The 26,378-nt window shown below is 36.8% G+C and overlaps 1 protein-coding gene across 3 annotated transcripts in view; it reads left to right on the top strand.

Annotated features, from left to right (window-relative positions):
• The window catches only part of COL21A1 (collagen type XXI alpha 1 chain), a 115,473-nt gene that overhangs the window by 52,582 nt on the left and 36,513 nt on the right, over positions 1–26,378 (top strand). For all 3 annotated transcript variants that reach the window (XM_075049325.1, XM_075049323.1, XM_075049324.1), the window contains 7 exons: positions 5,395–5,448; positions 6,341–6,394; positions 8,946–8,999; positions 9,867–9,920; positions 11,556–11,609; positions 11,688–11,741; positions 16,078–16,131. In XM_075049325.1, the coding sequence (XP_074905426.1) occupies positions 5,395–5,448; positions 6,341–6,394; positions 8,946–8,999; positions 9,867–9,920; positions 11,556–11,609; positions 11,688–11,741; positions 16,078–16,131 (378 nt within the window). The remainder of the gene's footprint in view (positions 1–5,394; positions 5,449–6,340; positions 6,395–8,945; positions 9,000–9,866; positions 9,921–11,555; positions 11,610–11,687; positions 11,742–16,077; positions 16,132–26,378) is intronic.

Genomic DNA, 26,378 nt, shown 5'->3' with positions numbered 1-26,378 from the left:
CAGCTGGCAAATCTGGACAATTTTCCAGTATTCCGTCTAGTTTCATTCATGAAAGTTTGGAACCATTTGCCTTGTCTTTACTGTGTCCACAAGCAATAAGCAGTTTAGAGGTGAGACTGACTTTACTGATGTACCTAGATACAGAGTTCATAAGGTATCAAAAGCCTCACATAGTAAGTAATTTTTGACCATTCCAATATTTCTTTGTAAAAAAACTATAGAACATTATTACAGCTGTACTACTAGAGTTTAATAATATTTGGTGACCAACTGAAGGCCAAATCTTTCATGATGAACTTAGTATAATGGCAATGGCCAGCTATTTCAGCAGTACTTTTGGAATAAAAATGGGTAGTAGTTTCATGTATACATAGGATTACCTGGGCTATTGGATTGTTTGCCTGGGGATTTAGGTTGATATAAACTCTGCAGCTACTTTTCTTGCAAAACTTTCACAGACATAGTTGGTAATTCAGCTGTAAAATGCTTCTCTCAATTCCAGAAAAATACATATTCCTCAGTAATACTGTGACCTTGTTATTCTTAGAGAAAATACGTTTGCTCCATTCTGACTAATATAGTCATGTAATGGCTTCACTAAGACCTACTACATTGAAATCAGGGTGATGCCTGATGCTGACTTGTGTTGCATACAGCTGTACATTTCAGACAAAAGACCATATGACTATCTTCAGCAGTGGCCAAGGGCAGATGATAAGGATGAATATCTATGTAGCAAGCAGGAAGTTATACTCGCTTGGTACATCACCCCATCTCCCAGAATTCTGAAGCTCAGGAACTTTTAAAGCTGGATTTATGACCTTTTATTTAATAATCTTGATGGATTTTTTTTTCCTTTGTGGTATTTGAACCCAGAACATCATGCTCAGGTAAAATATATTGCTAGTGGCCCTGAGTTATGGAAGCCTTGGCAGATGACAGAGTAGCCAATGGAAGGAAGTCTAATCAGATGGAGAAATAATTAAACAGGCTAAAACAAAACGAAGAAAAAAAAAAAAGCAACAGACAAGGCAACGAAAACTCTTTTCTGTACTTTTCCCATAATAATGTTCATGTGTTTACAAATCTTTGATCAGGAGTCACCCCCAAATTTATGTTGGAGGGTAAAAGCTCCATTTAGTTGCCTTTGTGATCTAATGCTGGATCTGTCCTTCATTTTCATGTTTTGGTATGTGTAGACAGAGGGGCTTCACTGCAGAGACAGTTCTGGTAGCCTGCAGAAGCAGGTGCCACGAGAAGTCCCTCTACAGGGCCGTGCTTATTTAACAGAGGGAGGAGAGAGGAGATGACAGTTGTTGTGAGCTCCTGAGTTACCACTGCTTAAGAAAGTCCCAGAGAAAGGAGTAAGGCACAGGCTTCAAACCGACCTGCTAGAGAGGGCCACCTGACTGATCCACGTGTCCAGAGGGGAAGGAAAAAGAGAAGCAGTAGGCAGATGAGTACAGGCATAGTGAGGTGTTAGAGAAGGTTGTTTGAGGAAGGGATGGGAAAAAAGCTCCTTGAGAAAAGGAGGAGGAAGGACCTGAGGCAAAAACGTTAGATGATAACTTCTCAGAAAAAGGCTAAACCGCTTAATTCAAATACCTCAAGTACTTTCTAACATTTCTCTTGCCTTGCGGAATTTTAGTTACTGATATTCCCAGTGATGGAGAATGTCATAGCATGACTGCAGATCTGAGTGTGGGCATGGATACATGCCTGAATAGCTAGTAGAATTTCTGTGCTTTAAGATATAATGTATTTTATGAAAAGGGTTTGAAAACTTCTAATGCTTTAGATAATTGTGCTTTAAATGTACTAAATATTTACCACAAGAGACTTCCACAAGAGGTCCACAGACCTCTCTGTCAGGATGTTTTTCTAATATCAAGTTAAATTTTTCTTTTGCAGTTGAATTCCATTATGCTTAGTTACATCACCCTAAATAGTTCTGTTTACTTAGTGTTTACAGTCCTTAAATATCTTTAGACTGTTACTGTTGATCCTTGGTTATTTCCTAGCCAAATGGAGCTTGTTTACTTCTCCCTCGTCTTTCCCAAGCAGTCCTGTTGTCATGCCTTTGTCATTTATGTTGCTCAGTGACTCCAAAAGCTTTTCAGTAAGGAAGTGTGCAGTGCAGTTGTCATTGCCTTAACAGTGCATCCTCTATTTTTAATTTATACTTGTCTGATGTGATATACCTATGAATGCTGTCTGAACTTTTGTCCTTTAGGCATGCAAGTGCATTGAAGATATACTTCTGAGGTTTACTCTGCTATTGCACCTAAAAGTTCTTTGGAATTAATACTTGTCATATGTCCTTCTTGCTCAATTTTTTCCCTTACAGGTAAACTACCTTTCATTTTCCAGCAAGGCTCTTAATTCACTGATGATGACAGTATTGCTAATTTGTCTGTGTCCTTTATGTAAGTTCTTTGGCCTAAGAAGTCTGTTCAACTTTTTCCCTTTAAAATTATTTGTAAATTATTGCCATTTTCTTTAAATTCCAAAGTTACATTTTATCTGTGATTTTTTCAAATACCCAGCCATCTGGTACAAAACTAAGCATCTCAGTATCTTGCTGTTTATCACTTTGCCATTACAGATTTTCAGGCACCAGAAATTTATCAGTACTGTTCCCACCCACAACAAATTGAGAGGGAGATTTTTTATAATCCTGATTGCAGTTGCACTGATGTAAAATAATGAATGAGAATGTAAACAAAGTGCTGTGGAGTAGTGCTGATTGACAACACTGATGAAACATCAATGGGATTCAGTTTAAGACACCTACGTTTAGTGTTTACATGTGTACAGAGATGCTGGGTGTCTAAATTCCCATATTAGTCAACAGATGTTTAACTAATATAACCCAAGAGGTATGGGATTCTTATGCTGTAAGGTATTTTGTCTTGCCCACGCTGCTGTTTCAAAAGGATAAATGAATCCCAAATATTTTGTGCCACTATCTTCTAACGCTGCTTGTGTGTCTAGGGAATCTCAAAAGGCAGGAGCTGCCTACGTTTAGGCAACTGGATTCAAAACTGAGCATCAAATTCAGAGTTAGCTATAATACTTTTCACACCATTTGTGTGTTTTCTGAAAAGTTCATGAGAGAAGACCAAGTCCAAATGAAAAGAATTCTTTTTGGTGGCAAATTTAGTGCTTTCACCTTATTTGAAAGTGAACCTTCAGTCCTGAACTTGTCTGTGTCAATCGAAATGGGAATTTTCACTTCTGTCCCTTTTACATAAAATGTCAGCTACGGGACAGCTGTTCTTCAAGCACATGTATGTATGTCACACATGTATTCCTACTGAGAGCTTTGAGGTTAGGGAAAGAGGACTTGAACTGACTTTAGTGCAAAAAAATTGTAGGCGTTAGCATACGGTTTGATGATCTGTACTGCGGAAGGGGTAGTGATACAAAGACATGCTCAGTTTTTATGAAGGCCTGTTTTCGTAATTTATAGAAGGTGTTTTTAACTTGTCCACATTGCTACATTATTTGTACCAGACAGCGATTCTCATTTTTGTGACTTTCTGTGAATTTCCTTTTGAATCTTCTCTGTCTGGCTTTCCATTAAACAAACACACCGACAATGTGTTTGATTTACTTTGAAATCACATTACAAGATCTAGCTCTGAGCTAAATATGCAGTTTTGTAAGCTGAAGACTCTTCTGCAATCCTCCATTCATCTCGTGAATTCTGAAATTCAGTTCAGCCAGGAAATTGTCCTCCTCTACTTCTTCCCCTACTCAGTTAGAAGGAGAAGGAAGGGAAATTGCATTTGAGGGATCTAAAATGTGAAACAAAGTTTTATTTATATAGAATTATATCCTACAGGAACTCATACAAACTTTTTGCTTTTTTTGGAGAAGAAATAAAAGGATAAACTTTTGAAGATATTTTTTGGCTTGGTGAACTGTTTCAGCTACCCAGGAGGCCTATAAGCAATCTGGGGATGCTACACCATTTACAGTTAAAGCTGATTTTGCTAGAACTGTCTTGAGCACTAAGACTGAAATGCTTGATAAAAGATCCATGTATGACAGAGACCTAGAATTCTGTTTACTTCTGTACTAAACATTACCAGCTGGCTCATCGGGCATCTGCTCAAATGTCTTTTGGGAAGAGGGCACAGCAAGTACTTTCTTGTATCTAACCCAGCAAATAATTTTAGCTCTGTTTATTATTCCCAGGAAGCTCTGACTGATTTAAAGAAAAAATCAGACATACACATTGCCTGCCTTGTATTGAAAAGGTTCTATTAGCTCCTTTTTACCAGTGTGGAAATCCCCTCATTAAATTTTATGCTAAATTTTGAAGACTGAAACTCATTAAGAAATAGGATTATTAGTTCTTTCAGTTCAAATCAAGATCAAATTCTGGGTATTTGAAATTGGATAGTGCATTTTATGGGATTTATCAAACTGAGTTTGGGCTGCCTGTTGAAAAGTCAGAGCCAAATAGCCTCAGAGTTTTAGAGGAAAATTTCTCTTCTTGTTTTCTATATTTCTCAAAAAACCGCCCCATTTTGTAGCTCATTTTGTCCATTGGAATGATGTGTTTTTAATGGAGCTAGGTAAAATTCCTGTTCTTCAGTTACTTGCCTCTGTTAAAGGATTCTTCTAAAGCACTTGTTAATTTGAATAAAAATTGGGTATCTTTGCTGTACTTGTAGAACCCAATCTACCAAAACACCTCAGGCCTATATTTTGGGTTCTGTAAAAGTTCTCTTGTTCCACCAATGTTGATTTCTAGTAAAGCATTCCTGAAATTCTCTTTTCAAATTATGTATTATTTAGTATTTCTTTTCGTAGTCTCAGTCATTCAAATTATTTTTTTATTTGCATAGCCTGTTATATACCTTCAGGTTTGTAGCTAAGTGCTTCACATTGAGAATGGAATATTATAAATAATGTTATAAAACTAGCTGCATAAGGTATTACAACACGTCTTGTTTCTTAAAGCTTATTCCTGTAACTGGAAATAAGCCTTTAAAAGTCCTGGCATTTTTCAGCTATTTTTCTTGAGAGAGAGGAAGAAACAGCCTCTACCTATGTGTGTTAATTTGTTCTTTTTTTCTTCCCAATGGGGAATAAAACAATATGTTTGTTACAGTCTCATGAAACAATTCTAGAATAACGGATTTTAGCATAAAGTCTGGAGGCTGCAAGCTTCAGATGCAGAGATGAAAGCTTCTGAAAACTGACGTCTAAATCTTAAATGTATGATTGTGATAGCAGTTACTAAAATTTGTGACTTAAGATGACAGGGTTGTGACAACAGTTCTCTAGTAACCAGGAGGATTGTTTTTTCCTGAAATGGGTATTTGGAAATTTGTAAATATAACTTACGAAGAGTCACAAGTCTTTGTTTCTTTTCTGAAGGGATATCAGGGATCAGCAGGAAATCCAGGTATCCCAGGAACTCCAGGGGTTCAAGTAAGTTTCTGTTTCATTCCTACAATTTGAAAATCTGAGGCAAATCCCACCAACTCTCTCCTAATATTCATTATTTGTCATTGAGAGTTGAGGTGTGGGGATTGAAAAGGGCTCAAGGAATGGCATGAAGTCAGTGGCCATCCTTGGGTGAATTGCTTTGGAACTCACACAGCTTTGGGCCTTGTAGGTAGGCTGAAAATGAGACTGCAAATCTAATTGCTGGGTAAGCCCTGTTGGAGCAGGTCTTAGCTGGGGCTTAGACATTTTCATCCTGATCCAGGAGTCAATCAGTAACAGCGATCTGTAGCCTTGTCATGGTGGTTGATTACCTACAATTCACATGTCCAAAAGAAGGTTTCAGATAAAGCCAGGATGGATGGATGAGAATTCTTTTTCTTTCTTCATTGTATTAATTTAGTAGCCCGTACTGGACAGTTGTTGGAAACTAGTACTGTATTCTACTTGTGCCATGATCCAGTCTGGCTGGATAGTCAAGGATTTAATTTGTTGAATTAAATATCTGAGTGCATGCTGAGGCCAAGAGCAAGCCTGCAACATGGCATATTGTGAAGGCTGTCTGATGGACATCTGGAAGGAAGGGAACATCTCTGGACTAGTACGGACTGTGTGATGTCCTTTTTTTTCTGGGGTGGTCCTTGGTTAAAGCAAAGAATTGTTTTGGTATTCCCCAGTCATGTGTTATGATAGTGTGCCATATTCATACATGCTGGATACCTTTCATGCTTGGTTCTGCTTTTGTATTCAGTTACCAAAATGTTGTATCAGCCAGCTGACACATCAGTCCCTGGGTCACGTTGTATTACATTTCTGTGTCTCATTCTGTATCAGATTGTATTAATATTTGAGCTGGTTTTCATATTTTCTCTCTTAGGGACCACGTGGCTTACCAGGTATCAAAGGAGAGCCAGGGAAAGATGGGGCTAAGGTAAAAATAAAAAAAAGTGTAATAGGTAAAAAGATTTTACTCTTACCATTTATCATTTTTGCTTGTACAGTTAACAGTATCGATATTTTCATATAAGGCTTCTGTGAGAATTGTTTACTAAAAAGCTAATAAAGAACGAATAAGAATCCTAAATTTAGAATGTTACTTCAGTTCTGAATCTGGTCAGCTTTATTCAATAAAGTTTATATAGGCTTTAGCACTGCCAGTAACACCTTTATTGCACTGAATAATTTATATTTAGAAAGCGTATCTAAATATGGGTACCTGGAAGCATGGTACGAACATCTGTCAGAATTGTTTCTTTCTATCTCTTTTCACCCTTTTTCTCTTTAAGTGAGCACCCAGATGAGCTAGGTAGGAATTTTTGGATGGCACTTTTTATCAGAAAACACTGACTAATTGAAACCAAAGCTTTTTGTGGAAAAATTCTAGCTGGGATAGCCAGTAGATTGGAGCTGCAGACAGATGTGGAAGCTTATATATAACTCCCTTCTGGTAATCAGGATAAATTTGAATCTGCATCTGCTGTATATGCAGTGAATAAACTAGCCATTGGCTATTGGCACGTCCCACTGATATGTAAATATCTGTGTCTACCCTTCTCTCACACTTTTGCCCTGTGTTTTTAGAAGAGTTCTAAGTTCATTGTGATAAAAACGTGTTTTGGTTTATTAAAACTTCAAAGCTTTTTTTGTGAAACAAACACTTGTTTTCCAAACAGATTTTACTGTAGAATTTCCTTCTTCTAAAGTTCTCAATATTAAAAGCATGTCCTTAAATTCGTTACTGTTCAGCAGAATTCTTAAATGCATTAATAGAGCTGAAAAATGTGCTTAAGTGTTCTGTGCTTTAGGCATCTTAATCTAATTGCTCTTAGATGTTAATCTAATTGATCAGTCAGTATTGGGCCATGTGCAGAAAATAAGATACTGATGATGAAAAACTATTCTCCTGGCAGTGCAGGGTTGTGACAGATAGAATATTTCCTAAAGCTAAGTCCAGCCTTGTTTAAAATGTGCCAAGAAATAGGGCTTCCACCACTGTTCTGGAAAACTTCTTCCATTGTAAAATAAGTCTTGCCATGAGAATTTTTTTCCTGATGATTCATTCCAAATTTTCATCTCTTAATTTCATCCCATTACTTGTAAAGTTTCTGTAGCAACTAATTTAAAACTGTTTCCATTGCCAAGTGTTTTAGTTTATCCAATAATTGAATCACCACTTCTGAGCAGAAGTCAAGGCTCCATTCTTTTTCATTAAGAAGCAATGGATGCATGAAGTGTTTATTTTATAAGCTTTGCTGATTTTTTGGACTCCCTTCTATTGTCTTTTTTCAATACTTATTTGTTGAGAGATATTTTGATAGCATTAACCCACAAGCTATCATTCCTGTGGTCATGTTTTTGTCTTCTATGAATATGTGACAGATCTCTCCAAATCTGCTTAGACATGAATGGTTTTGATAAATACCACTGAGGTATGTTTTCTTTTACCCTTTGTCTTAGAAACTGAAATATTGTATAAAATAGCTTCCTGAGCATAATTTACTATTCCTCCATTACGACTGAAATAAATTAAACAAATTGAAATATATTGCTCAATATAAAGTTACATATTAACAGAGAGAAGACATTGTGATTGTCCAGAAATGATTTGGTGATTGGCTCTTTGTCCTGAGTGAGGTAGATCCTGTCTACTGGAACAAGCAACTAAGCTTGTTTCTATTGTTTCAAGTCAGGTAGTGCCAAGTTATAATTTAGCCTTTTCTTGTAACTGTTCAAGGGAACTCACAAACAAATTGTCATGTAAATATCTTCCTTATCAGTAGCAAAAGTTCTGGAATTCCTGATATCTGATACCTGCGAGGACAATAAAAAGAACTGATGTTTTGGCTTGTGTTTGCAATTGCCAAGTGCTTTCACCTAAGTGGATTCTTTCTTCCACTGAAATAAGAAATCATTTGTCAAAGTGTGAAAGTTGTTTTATCAGTGTATTTTGGTTTCATTTTGTTTATTTTTTAGAGAAAGTACTTAATACCTTATTTTTTAATATGTCACTCATCCAGAGTAAGCTGATGAGAAATTTGGTAAGGTTGGTAGGTCTTTGATATTTGCAGTAAGAGGTAGGAGCAAAGCCATCCCAGATTTAGGGAATTTCCTTATTCTTCGGGAACTGGGAATGGATGGAAGAGTAATCACAGCTCCTGCAGAGATATTCAAAGCTCTTTTCAAAGATGTTTCTCCTCTTGTCAAAGCTAAATTGCTACTTTTGAACCTCCATAAGCTTTATTGAGAGATTACATTAAAATTTATTGTAAAAAAATCAGTGATTATTTAATTTTTTTCTTTTATGTATTGAATCTTGTTTGAAGATCAGCAAACTCTCATCAGTCAGCATACTAATGTTATGTAGTTGATATGGTGATATATAACATCTTTCCACTATTTGTTATCATTGAGAATATGAATGTTATTATAATATACTACTACTATTTTAGACATAAGGATTTAAAATATATTTGCTCTTTTAGGGTGACCGTGGGCTACCGGGTTTTCCTGGATTACATGGGATGCCAGCAGCAAAGGTTGAAAATAAATATTTCTTGTTACAATATTCATGTGTTTCAGCTTGCTGTATAGTTTAATTTAAAGGAAAAATAAGTTTATATACAATAGGATATCAGTTCATTTGATGAACTACATAAAATGAATTAGATATGATGCTGAAATTGAAGGAAGATACATGCCATAGGACTTCATTACATACATATCAAGCAATGGAAACCACCTGGTTTTTTCATTTGTATTCTGTTCTATGGGATTCTATATTAATTGCTTTGAACTTTGATTTTACTACTACTTAGAACCTTCTTCATCACAAAGAACATGTCAAAAAAATAAAAATAGTTATACAATTTTCTTGAAATCATTCAATTTGAGTGATAGCATTTTGAAGGATAGTTCTGGTCTAAACCAATGAGTTTATTTCACATTTATGTTCCCGAAAACATCATCAACCATATTTTTTGCTCTTTTGTGTTAGTACTCAACTGAATTTACTTATTAGTTTTTCCAAATTTGTGTTTTAAACTTTTCAAATAAGGTCTTCAGAAGAGTGCAGCACTTTTCAAAGAGCTGAATTTTCACGTAGGTACCTACCTACATTGAAGCAACCAGAAAGTCAAAGTGCCTTCCATTGAAAATAGAAGCATTAAGCCTGTGAGCTGTGATTGTCTCAGGAATCATGTTGGACATTCTGGACTTCTCCCCTAGGAGAGCTTGGAAGATTCAAGATTTGCATTTACTGTCTTGAGCATACTGTTTTATATCAGATGAAGCTCTTTGCCTGCTTCATTTTATGTCTGCTATACATGTATACTTTGTATATATATATATCTGTATATAACTACTTCTATTTTAAAAATTAACTCATTCACACACATTTTGTCTAGGGAGAAAAGGGTCCTAAAGGAGATCAAGGAGTGCCAGGAATATATGGAAAAAAGGCAAGTAAATTTATAATCATAAAATAAAGCAAAATGTTATTGGTATCTGTAGTGGGGTGACCTTGGCTGGCTGCCTGATGCCCCCCCAGCCACTCTGTTTTTTCCCCTCCTCAACAGTACAGGGGGAGAAAATAAGATGGAAAAGCTTGTGGGTGCAGATAAGGACAGGGAGATCACCTACCAATTACTGTCATGGGCAAAACAGACTCGACATGGGGAAAATTGATTTAATTTATTGCCAACTAAAATAGGTTCGGATAGAGGGAAACAAAGACAAAAACCAGAACACCTTCCCCCCACCCTGCTTTTTCCTAGGCTCAACTTCACTCCTTCATGGGACGGGGAATGGGGAGCAGGGTGGGATGGTCAGTCCATAACAGTTCCTCCCTGCTTTCCTTCCTCCTCACACTTCTCTCCTACTCCGGCATGCGTCCTTCCCACAGGCTGCAGTCCTTCAGGATAAACCTGCTCCTGCATGAGGTCTCCATGTGCTGCAGCTTGGCTACAACAGCTCCAGCATGGTCTTCTCCACAGGCTGCAGGAGAATCTCTGCTCCGGCGCCTGGAGCACCTCCTCCCTCTCCTTCTTCACTGACCTTGGTGTCCGCAGGGTTGTTTCTCTCACTTTTTTCCTCACTCCTTACTTTGCCTGTGTCATGTTTTTGCCCTTTCTTAAATATATTTTCCCTGAGGCACCCCCACCTTGTCTGCGGGGCTGAGCGGTGCCCTGGGGTGGGTGGGTTGGAACCGGCTGGAACCGGCTGTGTCCGGCTCAGGGCAGCCCCGGCTGCTCCTCACAGAGGCCGCCCTGCAGCCCCCGCTGCCAGCACCTGGGGGCCTGCACCCAATACAATATAATTTATATTTTTATAATAGGTGTATTCACAGAGAATTTAATTCTGCAGTCCTAACTCAGAAAAATTTCCACTGAAGTTACTGGATATACTTATGTCTAGTAATAGTAAATTCATACTCTGCTTATTTGGATATTTTGAGAACTCTCTTCATCCTTCTGTTAATGGATCAATGTAATTTATTTTAACATAGCACAAAATGCTTATAAATATATTTTTTGCATATATGTCTATGCCTTTAATGTGGGGTATATGTAATAATTATATTGCAAAGAAGTCTGTGCTTTTTAATACATAGAAATATACATGAAACATATAACCAAATGGGGGAGAGGGACTGGAGTAAGGGCAGTGAGGAGAGGACCACACGAGTGGAGTGAGACTGATAGTGGCCTGGAAGAGTGATGTTGTTTTAATCTGTAATTTATAGAAAGCAGGGTGTGCTTGTATGTAAATATTTATATTTCAGAGAGCGTATTTTGGTCATCCACTGTTAACAGTTATATTTTCACCTGTCTTTATATTTTCTTCATGTATTTACTGGACCAGAGTTTTAAGCAATTTGAAAGAGGGTCTGTGTTCACATTTCTACATTTTAGAACATATTTAAGTTTCTGTATCAGGGGGTAGTTAGTAGTTGACCGCTGCCTGTGTTAAAAAAGAAACAGATCTTCCATACATTTTCAAAATAAGAAATAACATATATGAATTATAGGTTAAATGTACTGAATTTGCAGCATAAACATTGAGCACTACTTACTTTTCATTGCTGTATTTCTCAGGGTTCAAAAGGAGAGAAAGGTGATACAGGGTTTCCAGGAATGCCTGGGCGATCCGTAAGTTTTGTGAAGACAATTTGCCTTTAACTTTTTCTTGTTAATTCACCTACTGATGACTGTTAACTGTTGCCACAGGGAGACCCTGGCAGAAGTGGGAAAGATGGATTACCGGGAAGTCCTGGTTTCAAGGTATGTACGAATGTATATTCATATCTTGCCAAAGTCTTCAATAGCATTGCTACTGATCTAAATATACCCAGTTAACTCTGTGGAGAATTACTGGCAATTAAAATAATGTGTGTTACTGGGAAATGCCAAAGTCGACTGCAGTCAGTGGGCAGACTTCATTGATTTCAGTTGGTTTGTGAGCAGGGGCAAAGCTTTTATTAAGACTGTTAGTGATCACCAGAGATTGTTTATCCTTTGTCTCCCTTATCCTGTTTGTATTTCTCTAACTCTGAATCTATTAATGAAATTTATATACAGGCATACGCTGCAGAGCATAGCTGTTGTGTACAGTCCGGAAGGAAGTAATCTATTATTATTTGCTTTTGAAGGGAGCTGGGTGAAAGTTAGGGGAAAAAAACTTCAGTATTGGATTTATGTTTATGTTTGCATTCTCTTCATTGTGCAATGCCCTTTATATTTAATTTAGAACAGTTTTTCAAGTGGACTAAGTAGCTGTCTACTGTAAAAAAGACTACAGGATCTGGTATTTCTGTAATATATTGCCCTCTGTGAGCTCGCTGGACATTTTGTTTACCCAGTTGTTTGCACTGTTCCAATTTCTGAAAAGATGGACTTTAGCAGTATCAGTTTTAAGTTCACAGGAAAAAAATTTTATTAATATTCAATGTAAATGTTCAGTTGAATTGATCTAAAGAAGCTTTTCAACAGCAACTTTGTTCCTATAGTTTTTTTCTTAATAATAATAATAAAGTGACCTAGGGCTGCTCAAGATGAATGTTCCTTCAGTGTCCAAAAATGCAAGTGTACTTTTAAGTGTACTTGTCTAAATTCCTATTACTGTAGTTCGAGACCTCCATTTTGTGACCGTGCTTGTCTACAGCAGTTGAGGATACCACGGCATTTCTGTGATATCTGCTGCAGCAGCGAGATATGAGACAAGACCCATGAGAGACCTAAAACCTTCCAGGCAGCATCTGCCAACAAGATTGATCCAGCAGGATCCCAGGCTCACTCAGGCTGGAGGAGGCTTTGTTTGGGGCATCTCCTGGACCAGCCTTCTGCTCACAAACAGGACAGCACTGAATCCATACCAGGTTGCTCAGCTGGGTCTTGATAACCTGCAAGGATGGAGACTGCACAACTGGGCAGCTTGTTCCATCCTTGACCGTCTTCATAGTGAAAACTTTTTCACCCTTATTTACAGCAGGAAATGGCTCTGCATGTCTCTGTGTTGACAGGCTCTTCTTAGATATAATAAATGGAACCTCTAAAGTCATTCAGCTGCTGACTGTTAACTGCTATAACTTGTGAGATCACTCATAAATCTGCAGTCCTATATGCTGGTTTTGGGTACCCCAGGTGACCTGTAAGTGCCGTTTCAGAAGGACACAGGTGTCCTGTAGGTGATACCTGCCAGCCCAATGTGGAAGCCTTGGCTGCCCTAGAACACCTCAAATATCACCAGGCATTTGTGATTAGGTAACTGAATCAAGCCCCTGTTCACTGTAATGGGATCTTGGATCCCTAACGTATCTCTAGACAACTTCAGGTAGAAAAACACATGCAGGTGTCTTAATTTGAAGTTAAAGGGGGCAGTTATCACTTACATAAAACACTACAGCACTGTTATTCTAAAAATTGCTCAACTTCAGTGAATAACCAATCATCCTGCAATTCAAAAATTTATTAGGAGAACATATCCAAAACAACAGCCATTAAAAAGTATATATAAAATTTAACTTTTGCTGTAGGTAAACTCAGTATTTCTTTTTTTTTTTTTCTCTTTGGAAGGCATAATAAGACTGTGCTAAAAGGTAATAGAATAACTTTATTTTATATCAAATTGGTATACTGCTTTTTTTTTAACTGCCCTTGAGTTTACAGCCTTAAAATATGTTAGTAAAAGAAGTTGTAAATCTGAATTATGGGAAAAAATATTTTCTTGTTGCTCATTTTTCTGAAGTTAACTTCAGCAACCAACAGCAGATTATTTCTATGATACTGAAGGACTTTTTCTTTATTTGTTATTTGGTTTAGTTTTAAATACTCCTACATTAATTTCATTTTGATCTTCAAATCCCATTGATACTTGCCTACAAATTGTCATTATTAATACATATCTACAAGAGCATGTATCTCTGACACTTGGAAATATGTCAGGCAAAGACAATTTAACAGACATTCTTAAAACACTCATCTAAGTTTGTGTCTATGGACGTAGTAGCTGCCTATTTTGCCTTTGAAGTCAATGGAGTTCTAACCAGTAATGCCAGTGGAGTCTGGAGAGCAATTCAGCTCAAAGGCGGCAAACTTGTAGGTACCAGTTTAGTTGCCTACATAAAAGCGCCTGGTGCATTTGAGATGCATTAGTGTCCAAAGCATCCTAAGGAGCTGACAAATATGACATAAGTCCTATGGAAAGCCAGTACCTTTCTGGAGTGGGAGTAGGAACCAAGACAGGACACCCGTGGGTATCTCAAGTATGACAAATGTCCATGTGCAAGCAATGAAATTGAGCTCCTGGTGGCTGGTCTTGACTAGACTTCTGTTGGCTGTGATAGGAGCCTAGTTACCTACATGAATTTATTTCAAATGAATCCTGCCTTATTTTATATGTATTATTTATATATTATCTGTATCAGAAATAGTGTGGCCAGCAGGAGCAGGGAAGTGATTGTCCCCCTGTATTTGGCACTGGTGAGGCCGCACCTTGAGTCCTGTGTTCAGTTTTGGGCCCCTCACTACAGGAAAGACATAGAGGTGCTGGAGCGTGTCCAGAGAAGGGCAACGAAGCTGGTGAAGGCTCTAGAGCACAAGTCTTATGAGGAGCGGCTGAGGGAACTGGGGTTGTTTAGTCTAGAGAAAAGGAGGCTGAGGGGAGACCTTATCGCTCTCTACAACTACCTGAAAGGAGGTTGTAGCGAGGTGGGTGCTGGTCTCTTCTGTCAGCTGGATATTATGAAAAATTTCTTTACTGAAAGGGTTGTCAGGTATTGGAACAGGCTGCCCAGGGAAGTGGTTGAGTCACCATCCCTGCAGGTGTTTAAAAAGCGCGTAGACAAGGCACTTCAGGGCATGGTTGATGGTTGAACTCAATGATCCTGAAGGTCTTTTCCAACCTAAATGATTCTATGATTCTGTGATTTTATATATATACACACACAGAGAGATATCTCTCCTAAGTTGGTGGAGAAATTTCTTCTCTGGTACTATAGAAAATAGAAAAAAATAATCAGGTATTAGATTTTTTCCTCTCTGGTGTTTGGTAACACGGACAGGTGATTGTCACAGTTGTTTAAAACAAAATTTTAACTGTCACTGGTGGCCCATTAGAGTGAAGTATTATGTTGATAAAGCATGAATTTGGAGAGTATTTTGATCTGTTTTTATGCTCATAAACAATATACCGATAATTCAGTATCTTAGTTGTGTGAACCTGCATACATTTAAACTGAAAGACGTTTTCTTGACTATTTTTTTAATTATTGGAGTACAAAAATATGACATACTCATTAGCTTTTATTCATTTTATAATGTTATAGTTAACAGAAGTCATATTCTTCATTCAAACATTTTGTCAGCTTGACTTCAACATCTGCTTGCTATATAACATTGCTTCATTCTGGGTCTCTAATCAAATTCAGAGCAGTAACAAACAGGCTGTCTTTGAAGGAAATTTCTGCTGGAGCTTTCCTGTTTTCTTAAAATATTCGTTCTGGGAAAGAATGCAAAATAAAGCATGGCTTGAAAGCCAGATGCTACCCAATGTTACTTCAAGTCCAGTTTTGTAATTTTAAATTAATTATTACCAGGTTATTTTATATATATATATATAAACTGATCTTTGCATTTGGTTTATGTGCTTTTTTTTCTGGAATTATTCTTCAAATTTTCAGAATATTTTTGGTATCTTACATATTTTGAATAAGGGCATAAAGATTTGATCATATCTGGTACTGCTGTATTCTGGAGTGCTTTGAAATAGTTTTCAGACTGTTGGTTGTACCAAAAATTAGACAATAGCAATATATTACTGTTTTATGCCCTTCTTCAACCAGTAGTTACTGTTCTGATTCAAAAGACAATTGTCTCATCTCCTTTTGCAAACTGTTTGACAGCTGTCTGTTGCATGCAGCATGAGGGAATATCAGATTGATAACACTTCTTACTGTCTTTGAAACTGTTTTTAAAGAGTTGTTTGTTTGATGAAGCCTTGATCATGTGTATTTTACTTATATTAAAAATAAAAATTTGCTATTTGAAATAAATATTTTTATTGTGCAAAGGAAGTTCTTTCTTTTTAATATTGTATTTAACAGTCTTTTTTATTTTAAAGGGAGAAGTCGGACAGCCTGGATCTCCAGGCCTAGAAGGACATCGGGGAGAGCCCGTAAGTGATTAAATTGCTGGTGTATTCTTATGTATTAATTTGTTTGGTTTGTTTTTGTTTTTTTTTCTTTTTTTAAGTTAATGGATGTTATACTTCATGTTTCATGCATGTTGATTTGAATTGGTTGATATGTCGCTTTTTGTAAAAGTGCTTTTTTATTTTCTGATGTTCATCTTTAAATTTGGATTTAGTAAAAGAAATAAAAAAGCCTTTAAAGTCAAAGATGCCTTAAAAGATTCTGAACTATATTGCTGTTATATACCAATTTGTATATATGTTAGAAAGTTGTCTCATTATTGACTTCTTTCCTATTTGTAGGATGGTATGGTTAGATATTGATAGTTACTTACATGAGGGAAAATTCTGGGTATTTTTAACTCTCATTTCTGCAACACGGTATATGTTCTTTCATATACTTGTTAATTGCACTTTTAAAGTTTATTTTTTCACTGTCTACCCACCCCCACCCCCCTGCCCTTTGTCCAGTTTTATTGGTCTTCCTTACATCTTGTGACCCTGACTGTGTTATCTGTATCTCTGTTCTTGCTTAGCTGGGGAGCATGCTGCTGCATTTTTGTTTTGCTTGTTTCCAAAGACATTGTTCCTCTGCGGGAGTTTGGGCAACTCCTCAGGGCAGCTCATTTTTCCTCCTCTTTACATGCGATAGCTAGGCTTTGTCCTCCTTGTTTCCTTGTTTGGCTCTTTGAGGCCACCAGACTTTACTTGAAGCAGAGGAGCCAAGTTATCTGTAGAAATAGCTGAAAGCTTTGAGTGCTGCGAGTGAGCCAGCTGTCTTCAAACTATCGGTAATTCTTCTGTAGGCCAAGAGCAGTAAATGGAGCTCAGTTGGTGGAACGCTGCCTTCCAGATGAATTACATTCTGAATTACATTTTGAATTGTAAGATAAGGAGATACAGCCTTATACATTCAGAAATATTTGTGGTATTGAATGTAACAAGAGGCAGTATGTGTTATATGGTCCTGAAATCTGGTAGAGAGTTTTGATAACTAGTAGATGGAAATAACACTCCCAGCTGAAAAATTCTCAAGCTCTTTCATTTAAATTTTTTATAAATTCACCAAAACCTCATAAAACACTGTGAGGAGACTGCAAAATGCTGGGCAATCATTCCCAAGAGACTGTCTTCCCACTTGGCTGTCTTAAATGAAGAACACACATAATTCTTCGCTTGGCTTTATTTTTTCATCTTTCTCTGTCCCAAATAACTGTGAGATGTATTAACTTTTTACAATCTATTGTATCTTCAGATGTAAGAAAGACTGAAAGTGAATCTTAATAAAAAGCCATAAAATACAAGTGAAGAGGGTTTGGTATATTATTAGTTAGTACACCATAACAAATGTGTTGAGACAACAAGACTTCTGTTATTGTCCCTAGCCTTGTTTTGTCTCTTTTCGTTTTTAGAAAAAAACATTAGTTAGTAATTGTGATTTTTTTTTTTAATTAATCTAAAAAATAGGAAGGAGAAGGCTTTTCTAAACTAGGGAAAACTAAGTATTTAATACTTCAACAGCTGTCTTTCTGATCTGATAGCTTTGGTTAAGTGTGACCTAAATCTAGTAAAGAAATATATTTTGGTTTAAAATTAATATAAATGCTTCACAATATAACATTTTAAACAGCAATGTAAACTCATCACTTAAGTCCCATGCTTTTGCTATAAAGAGAAATCAAGTGGCAGATTTAAGACATTAAAATCACTGAGAAGTCTTTTAAAATCACCATAAAATTATATAGAGGAAGACTTCCAATATATAAACAACTACAGAACATTTACACAATCGTAACAGGGCAAGCCACATTGCACTATATGCTTCATTTATAATCAGTGGAGGTTCTTCTGAAGAGCAGAAAGTCTACATGCTGACCAGGAAATTGCCTCAGCCTTTATTCCTTCAATTCAGCCACATTAGTGTTAGACATGGCCCGGTTTGTTTAGTTCATGTGGTGGGGTGACCCTAGCTGGACGCCAGGTGCCCACCAAAGCCACTCTATTGCTCCCTGCCCCCCTCAGCTGGACAGGGGAGAGAAAATAACAATGAAAGGCTCATGGGTTGAGATAAGGACAGGGAGAGATCACTCAGCAATTACCGTCACAGGCAAAACAGACTCGACTTGGGGAAAATTAATTTAATTTATTACCAACCAAATCAGAGTAGGATAATGAGAAATAAAACCAAATCTTAAAAAACACTTTCCCCCCACCCTTCCCTTCTTCTCAGGCTTAACTTAACTCCCTATTTTCTCTAACTCCTCCTCAGTGACACAGGGGGATGGGGAATGGGGATTGGGGTCAGTTCGCCACATGTTGTCTCTGCTGCTCCTTCCTCCTCAGGGGGAGGACTCCTCACACTCTCCCCCTGCTCCAACATGAGGTCCCTTCCACAGGAGACAGTCCTCCATGAACTTCTCCAGTGTGGGTCCTTCCCATGGGCTGCAGTTCTTCATGTACTGCTCCAGCGTGGGTCCCTTCCACAGGTTGCAGTTCTTCAGTCACAGGCTGCTCCAGTGCAGGCTTTCCCATGAAGTCACAGTCTTCTTTGGGGGCATCCACCAGCTCTGGCATGGGCTCCTCCCCAGGCTGCAGGTGGATATCTGCTCTACTGTGGACCTCCATGGGCTGTAGGGGGACAGTCTGCCTCACCATGGTCTTCCCCATGGTCTGCAAGGGAATCTCTGCTCCGGTGCCTGGAGCATCTCCTCCCCCTCCTTCACTGACCTGGGGGTCTGCAGAGTTGTTTCTCTCACATATTCTCACTCCTGTCTCTGGCTGTAATTGCTGTTGCGCAGCAGTTTTTCCCCTTCTTAAATCTGTTATCCCTGAGGTGCTACCACCATCACTGATGAGCTTGGCCTTGGCCAGCAGCAGGTCTGACTTGGAGCCAGCTGGCATTGGCTCTGTTGGACGTATGGGAAGCTTCTAGCAGCTTCTTACAGAAGCCACCCCTGTAGCCTCCCTGCTACCAAAACCTTGCCATGCAAACCCAATACAGTTGATCAATATAGTTGATCTTTTTAAAAATAGCCATCTTATGATCCCTCTTGCTTTAGCAAATAAAAAGAGCATGGTCGCAAAATGAATGCATCTTGAGACAACCTCTAAGAGGCAACTGCCTAGGATGGAGAGCACAGTTGAGATGAAATCCCATTGACTCCAGCCTCTGAGAGGTGTGGTTATTTTCTGGACAACATACTTTCTGATATATTATTACTCTTATTAATCCCAAAGTTATGAACAGGAGAAAGTAGGTTGTAAAGCTAAGTGAATAATTCCAAGTGATGTGGGTTTTTTCCCTCAGTAGTACTATTTGGAATTTAAGTTAACCAGGCCATCCCAATCCTACTCACTCTGTGTAAGAATAACATTTGACAGTATGGTCAGAATAATTTATATAGCATTTAGTAAAGCTAGTAATCAAGCTCATTTTACTGATGACAAAAATAGGCCATGCTGTCACTTGAGTAGTTTAATGGCTAGTCATCTATCTTACTGATGACAGGCTGTTTTGATAAATATGTTTTTTTGAGGGGCCAACTGTCTAAAGGATAGAATAAATCAAAATTTATTTGAGCTTAATTTCAGCCTTGTTCTTTTTAACATAGGTAGATTTTTGTCAGAGTTTGGTTTCAGTGGAAGCTTTGTTAGGCTTCTCCTTGTGTTTACAATCATGCAGATGGGAACTCTGAAGGGAGTGCTTGTGGGTGAAGCTGGCAGGACATTTATGGCACTCTTCTAGGCCTAGCATATGCTGTCCTGCCACAAGTAATATGTCTGAACATTTGCAAATGCTCATGTTTACTCTCCAGAAATCATACTTTTCAGAAATACAGCTGCAAACACTTAAAATGGTAGAGTTTGCCCTTAATATTTAGGTCACATCACAAGACCTCAGATGTGGCCTCGTTTGTGCCAGCGATAGCAGCATAACATGGCTTTCAGCTTCTGACCTGACTTCCACTGTTATACCTATACTCCCGGTTTGTCTGTTGGTCGATCTTTTATAACTGCATCATGAATGCTAGATCTAGATCAATGCATTCTCTGAAAAATGTGTGTTTTATGCTAGGGTATGGTAGCAGAATTCTTTCTGAAACGTGTTCAAGATACGCTAAGGATATAAAAATATCCAATAGAAGTTGCTGTATTTTTCTTCATAAAGCAGAAGTCTTCAAAATACAACATAGAAACTAGTATAGTCAAGTAGCCTGTACATTTGGAAAGCAAATGTAAAGTTAATGTAATTCTACTGCATCTGTAGCCATGCTGAGATTACTAGAAACAGGAACCAAGGAAAGAATATTCCTGACTTAGTTACATGGGTAGTATGCAGAACAAAATATTTTTTGGTCTTTTTAAATTCTGTGTGCAATGCAATATTCCCTTATTACACAGTTTTTCTGGATCTCTTCTCTAAGAAAAAATTGGCTTTAGTGGAACCCTTAGAGTGCAACACCTTGAGGCAAGATGGCTTGTTAAGTAATCTTGTGTTCAGTGTTGCCTCTTTTGTCTTTCTTTGCATAGGAAAAAAGCTATGTAAAAAGCAGACACAAAACAGAACTACTAGCAACTGTATTTACTGACAATGTTCCTTAGAGATCCTATTGTTGGAACAAATGCCTGGCAGCCAATCATAATAACAATGTAGAAAATAATGATATTTATTTATTAAAATGTAAATGTAGCTGATTCTAATGAACTTTATTCTTTTTCAGTACAGCTTTACACATATCACTGACTGTCATTTCATAAACTGACATATATAGATGAGCAAATATCTTGAGAATGGAGGAAATTCTGAAAAATGATATTTTGCCTATATTTACCTGCTGCAACAGAATTTTCATTCACTTTAGTTGCACCCTTTTATGCCTCTAGCCATGTGTATATTATCATGAGAATCACTGAGGAGAGTAATATTAACACCACAACGATCATATTTGAGTGAAAAATGTGAAATGAATGAACAGTGCATAAAGAGGAACATCTTTTATAAGATTATCTAATATAGTTAGATGAGGTGTGCAAATTTTAAGGTGTTCAAGTCCCCCTTCAAATCTACAACAGAATCAGAAAGTAATTTTAACATGATTTCTGTACATTTAACTTGGTTAACTTAGGTAGATCATATGAGAGGGAAACTAGCCAGTTACCTGTGGAAGAGGAAGGGACTGTGAATAACGGAAAACTTGGTAATTGTTTCGAACTATTTACAGAATGAAATTTAAAATTCACAGTGAAAACCTTTGCAATAGACAGTGGAGTGTAAGAGCTATGCTAGTCTGTTTAGGAGGAAAGCTACTATTCAACTTTAATAAAATAGCTCAGATTTTGTGCTTTTAGTGGTCATATTTATCCAGTGTATTTGCAGAGTTGTTTCTGATAACAACCATGTTTGAGAAGGAAGCATCATATGTGAATACTTTGTCAGTCCTATCTTCCTATATCTCAATGAGAAAGAGCAGCACTGTGTTAGTGTTGACTGAAACAGATGATGACCACTGGCTGAGATAAGTGGAAGTGAAATATTTAAACCACACATATGCACAAATGTGTTTTTCAGTGATCACGATATGCTTTGCTTGATGCGCCTTATGTTGATGTTATGTTGGTTTGTACCAGTTCTAGTCAATAAGATGCTGTTTACTCAACATTTATATTTTATATCTACATTTATATACTGAGTTATGAAATACTTCAGTTAGGGTTTTTTGGTTTGTTTCTATCTATGCAATAGGCCTTGTGAAAAATATCTTTCTTTCTGAAAGTGATAGTTTATTTTATTAATGCACCTAGTCTGATTATTGCTGTATTTCTACTTTTAATCTCTCAGTAGATTAAAGCATAAAAATCCTGTTGTATTTCCAGTGCTCAAAAGATCATGTGTTGTGTGGATTTAATACTTGTGAAAATGTTTGATAGAGGACTAAATACTCATTCAAGTTTTATATTGCCTTAAATTAGGCACTGCTATAAAATAGCACTCTCTTTAGCGTAAATTGTTTCCTGCCAGTCTTTAAGACAAAAGTGATCAGGAGACTCAGCAAAATGGATGTTGTGCATCTATCAAAATTCTTAGATTCAAATCTAATATTCATGCTTTTCCACTAGTCTGAGATGCCTCAATAGTAGCTGAATTCTGAACACTGATGACCTGCTTTTCAAAGGTGTCAGCATTGCAGTCATAAGGGAAGTAAGGACTGGTATTTGCTCTGCAAATGATGTTTTGTGAGTCTCAAAATGATACCATATTTCTTTGCTGAAAATTTGGACTTCAACCTGTAAATACATTTATGTAAAAAGTGAGATGGTTATTCGGGTGGGGTGGTTTTTTCTACGTAAAGACCTGATGCAGTAAGATTTTGGTAGGCATATGCCATACATCATTATTTCTTTACAAGTAGGTTTGGTTAGTTGAATTGGTTTTTTTAGTGATTGTTTCTTTACTACTTCTTCTAATTTCTGAATTGTTGGAGTAAACAGGTCAGACTCTTGCTGATGACTTTCTGACTGCTGGAGCTACTATAACAGATGTTGTTAGTCTTGTTCCCACTTGAGGAAGGGGGAGGTGACAGCTTTGACAGCACAATACTTTCAATAATCATTCTTAAATTACTGCTGCTTTAATTAGTGCTTGCTCAGAGTTCAACCACATTTTTTAGACTGAATGAAGGCTTTCCTGTCAATTACAACTTTTAGGTCCACTTTAGGTGTATATATTTTTAACAGACTTTATTTGCAACCTAGGTTATCTTCTTCATTCTGACTGACAAGTTATTTTAACTAAATTCATTGCATACTACATTTTCAGCAGAGTTAATTGCTTTTAAGAAGATAAATATGACAGTGGTGCTGTAAAGAAACAGGTAATGAAAGACTTCTGGAACTTCAGGCAGACTAGTCTGAACTACTCTATTATTCTCAGCTGACAAAAATGATGTAAGACATGACAGCATAGTTGCTGAGCCAAAGCGTATTGAAGTCAGTGGAAAGATTCCCATTGAATTCAGTCTGGACTTGGGCCACAATAAAAGCTGAAATAAACTTGGACCCACTGACTTAATGCAACTTGGAAAATAATTCCTGCTTTTCTAAGTTGCAAAACTAACAGTTCTCTCCCATCTAATTCTCACTTTCTGTCTGTTCCTCATGATTTCTAATTTTTAAATTTCTGTCTTCACACACTATGCAATTACATTAATTATAATAATTATCTGTAATTATATAGTATCTTTTACATTTTTTTTGTTTACAGAGACTAGGAAAGTATTATTTTTTGTTTTTTCCAGTTAGTACTGTTTAAAATTTGATAACTTTGGAAAATCAAGTGGAGAAAATGGCATACCTTGCTGCCATTTTTTTAAGACTATTTTATAGATGCAAAGTTAACAAAGGCAATTTCTTAAAAGATGTAAGGAAATATGAAAAGAGCTGTAGTTGTAAGCCTGTTATGGACATGAATGGCATGTGCTATAAATAGTTATAAACAGTACTCAGAGTAGTCCGTTTTTATGCTTGTATGCTGTAGTGACCTTTTTATGGCTACGCTAGCACTTTTCTTAGTAATCCATGTCCTGATAGAAGTAACGTACCAGCATTACTCCTCCATTGCAGCTGCTTTGTGAACATAGTGATAGAAATACCTCTGACCAATATGTTGTACCAATTTAAAAACACCCTACTGACTTGCTGAGCTATATTGCAATAAACAGATGCTTGTCGTTTGTTAAAATGTCTCTTAATTAGTGAATCTTGTATAAATTAAAAAAATCTGTTAAAACAGTGTGATTCTGAAAGAATTATCCTGCAGTAAACACTTGAAGGTGCAGCTTTGTTAAAGAGTGCAGTAACTGTCTTCTAAGCACAAAAAATCAGTTTTTTATTTATTTGTATTCCATGAGTCATTCCAATGAAATAGTCCTGTTTATACACAAACCCACAAACTTTTCTGAAGAGTGCAGTTTCTTCTGTGCATTAAAATAATTTCAGACATTTATTGGAAATTTTCATGTAGAGACCTTAAACTTGATATTATACTTACTAGTCATCTGTACTAGAAAGTGACCTTTAATTCCCAGATGAAGTGCTTTGGCATAAGCGTATACTGTCTGTAGAGTAAGCACTGTGACACACATTGATCCACCTGTGGTTTTTCCCACTGAGGGAATGATCATATTCACTTCATCCTGCAGCTTCAGCCTTCAGCTGTCATGTTCGCAGCTTGGCTGAGATGGTGTCCAGAGATCTGGTATGAAACTAACAGTGAATCAGCTTGGCAGTATGGATGTACACAGTACACATCAGATATCCCCTCTCGTGGTAGTATTACTCAAAAATACATATAAATGTTTGCCCATTTAAATGCTTGTGCATTTAGGAGACTTGGAGACCTTCACATCAGTTGCAGAGACCACAATATGCACATGCTTACAAACATCACTACCTTTTTTCTGAGTACCAGAAACTAGATTTTCTTAGTATTAATATTGCACTGGGCCTTTCTGTAGAGATGGTTTATCAGTAGTTGAACATTATAGCTATATAATTTGACTTTTAATGTTTTTTTTAAGTGGGGAAAAGTCAGTTTACTATAACTGATTATCGTTCAGAAGCATTTCCGATGAGTAGGTTTATGTTATTTTGAGCAAATGATGTACAGATACATTTCACATACATTAACTAACATACTACTGCTTGGACTGAAAAAAAGACATTCTGAAAAAATTACTGGACTTGATCAAGTGGAGATTTTTGATGACCTGAATGGACAAATCCATGCAACTGTAACTTGATCCTGTATTCTTTATCAGAAATTTCTATACTCCCACATCTCAGTTAAAAACGTGATTGGTTGCTGAATTGAATTAAAGAATTAAATCTATATAGTGTGTGTGTGTGTATGTGTATGTGAATCCTGTTTGACTCTGAGTAGCTGATCTGAGTTAGAAAGTTTAGAAGTTCCTTAATCATTCTTTACTTTCCCTGTAAGTTTACTAAATCATGTGTTTGCTTAAGTGTTTAATCTAATTTGATCTGATCTAATACTTTCCAGGCATAATGGGTTAATTCACCCTGCTAAGAAAACAATAAACACTAAAGATCGTGAACGTTATATAGTAAAACTGGTATAAAATAGGTATGCCTTAAGTGGTTAACATTCACTTCCTTTGACATGTGATATTTAAAAAAGGACTCATTTGCATTTTTTTGGCTCCACCTGATGTCAATAATAATACTTAGGGCATTGCTGAACTTGTCTGCTAATTTCATACATCCAAGAAAGGCTTTTCTGAAGTAGGAGATGCTTGAAGAGAACGTTTGGACTGGTGTATGTTGTGTATCGGGCTGACGTCTGCCATTTTAGTGCCAGGAAGTTTGGTGGTGTTTATACTTGCAGTAAACAATGTTTCATATGTACTGATTAATCTTGAAACAACAACATCTCACCATTATTCTTGCCTTACAGTTTTCTTCTTAACTCCCACAGTTTTCAAGGAACGCTTCAAGACACTGTCAAATCCTTCAGTAATATAGATAACACATTAGAAATTATGTGTTTAACAAAATGGATTTTGTATATTCCTCAACAGAAATGTTACACCTAGGATTAGAAAAATAAAAACATGCATAGTGAAACACTTATGAATTTGAATGACCTTCTGACAGCCAAAATACCCAACAGTCCCTATTGGGTGGCAGTATCATCACATGATTTTGGCCTGATTTAGTCATATACACATCACCTTTTAACCAAAATGTGATATGACAAAGTATTTGAAATCATTGAAGTAACATTTTTGCAGTTTATTGGGAAGAAAGAGCAAAAAATGAAAAAAAGTTCTTTTGTAAAGGAGAAAATATTTGACAACCAGTGGAGTAAACATCCGATTTGTGGATAATGACAGAGGAATTACAAGTAAGATATTTGTGTTTAAATATTTTGCAACAATGCCAGCTTTATTATTTGTGTGTTTGTCAGTGCTAATTTCTGGTCTTACACATATTACAGAGGTACGATATAAAATACCTCAGTTTCTAGTATCTATACTAATACAATTAAAAATATTTTTAGTAACAGTAAATGGTCATTTAGACAGTAGATCTTATGCAAAAATACAAGGCATAGAACATATTAATTTAGTTTACCAGGTTATAAATAAGAATGTTGTTTTTGCATTGCTTTCATCTATAATTCACAGCAACTGTGTTCAAGATTATTGCTCAGC

This window comes from Buteo buteo, chromosome 17 (assembly GCF_964188355.1).
Source record: "Buteo buteo chromosome 17, bButBut1.hap1.1, whole genome shotgun sequence".
Lineage (NCBI taxonomy): Eukaryota > Metazoa > Chordata > Aves > Accipitriformes > Accipitridae > Buteo > Buteo buteo.
The sequence above is the reverse complement of the archived record's forward strand: the minus strand, read 5'-3'. Positions and strand labels throughout refer to the sequence as shown.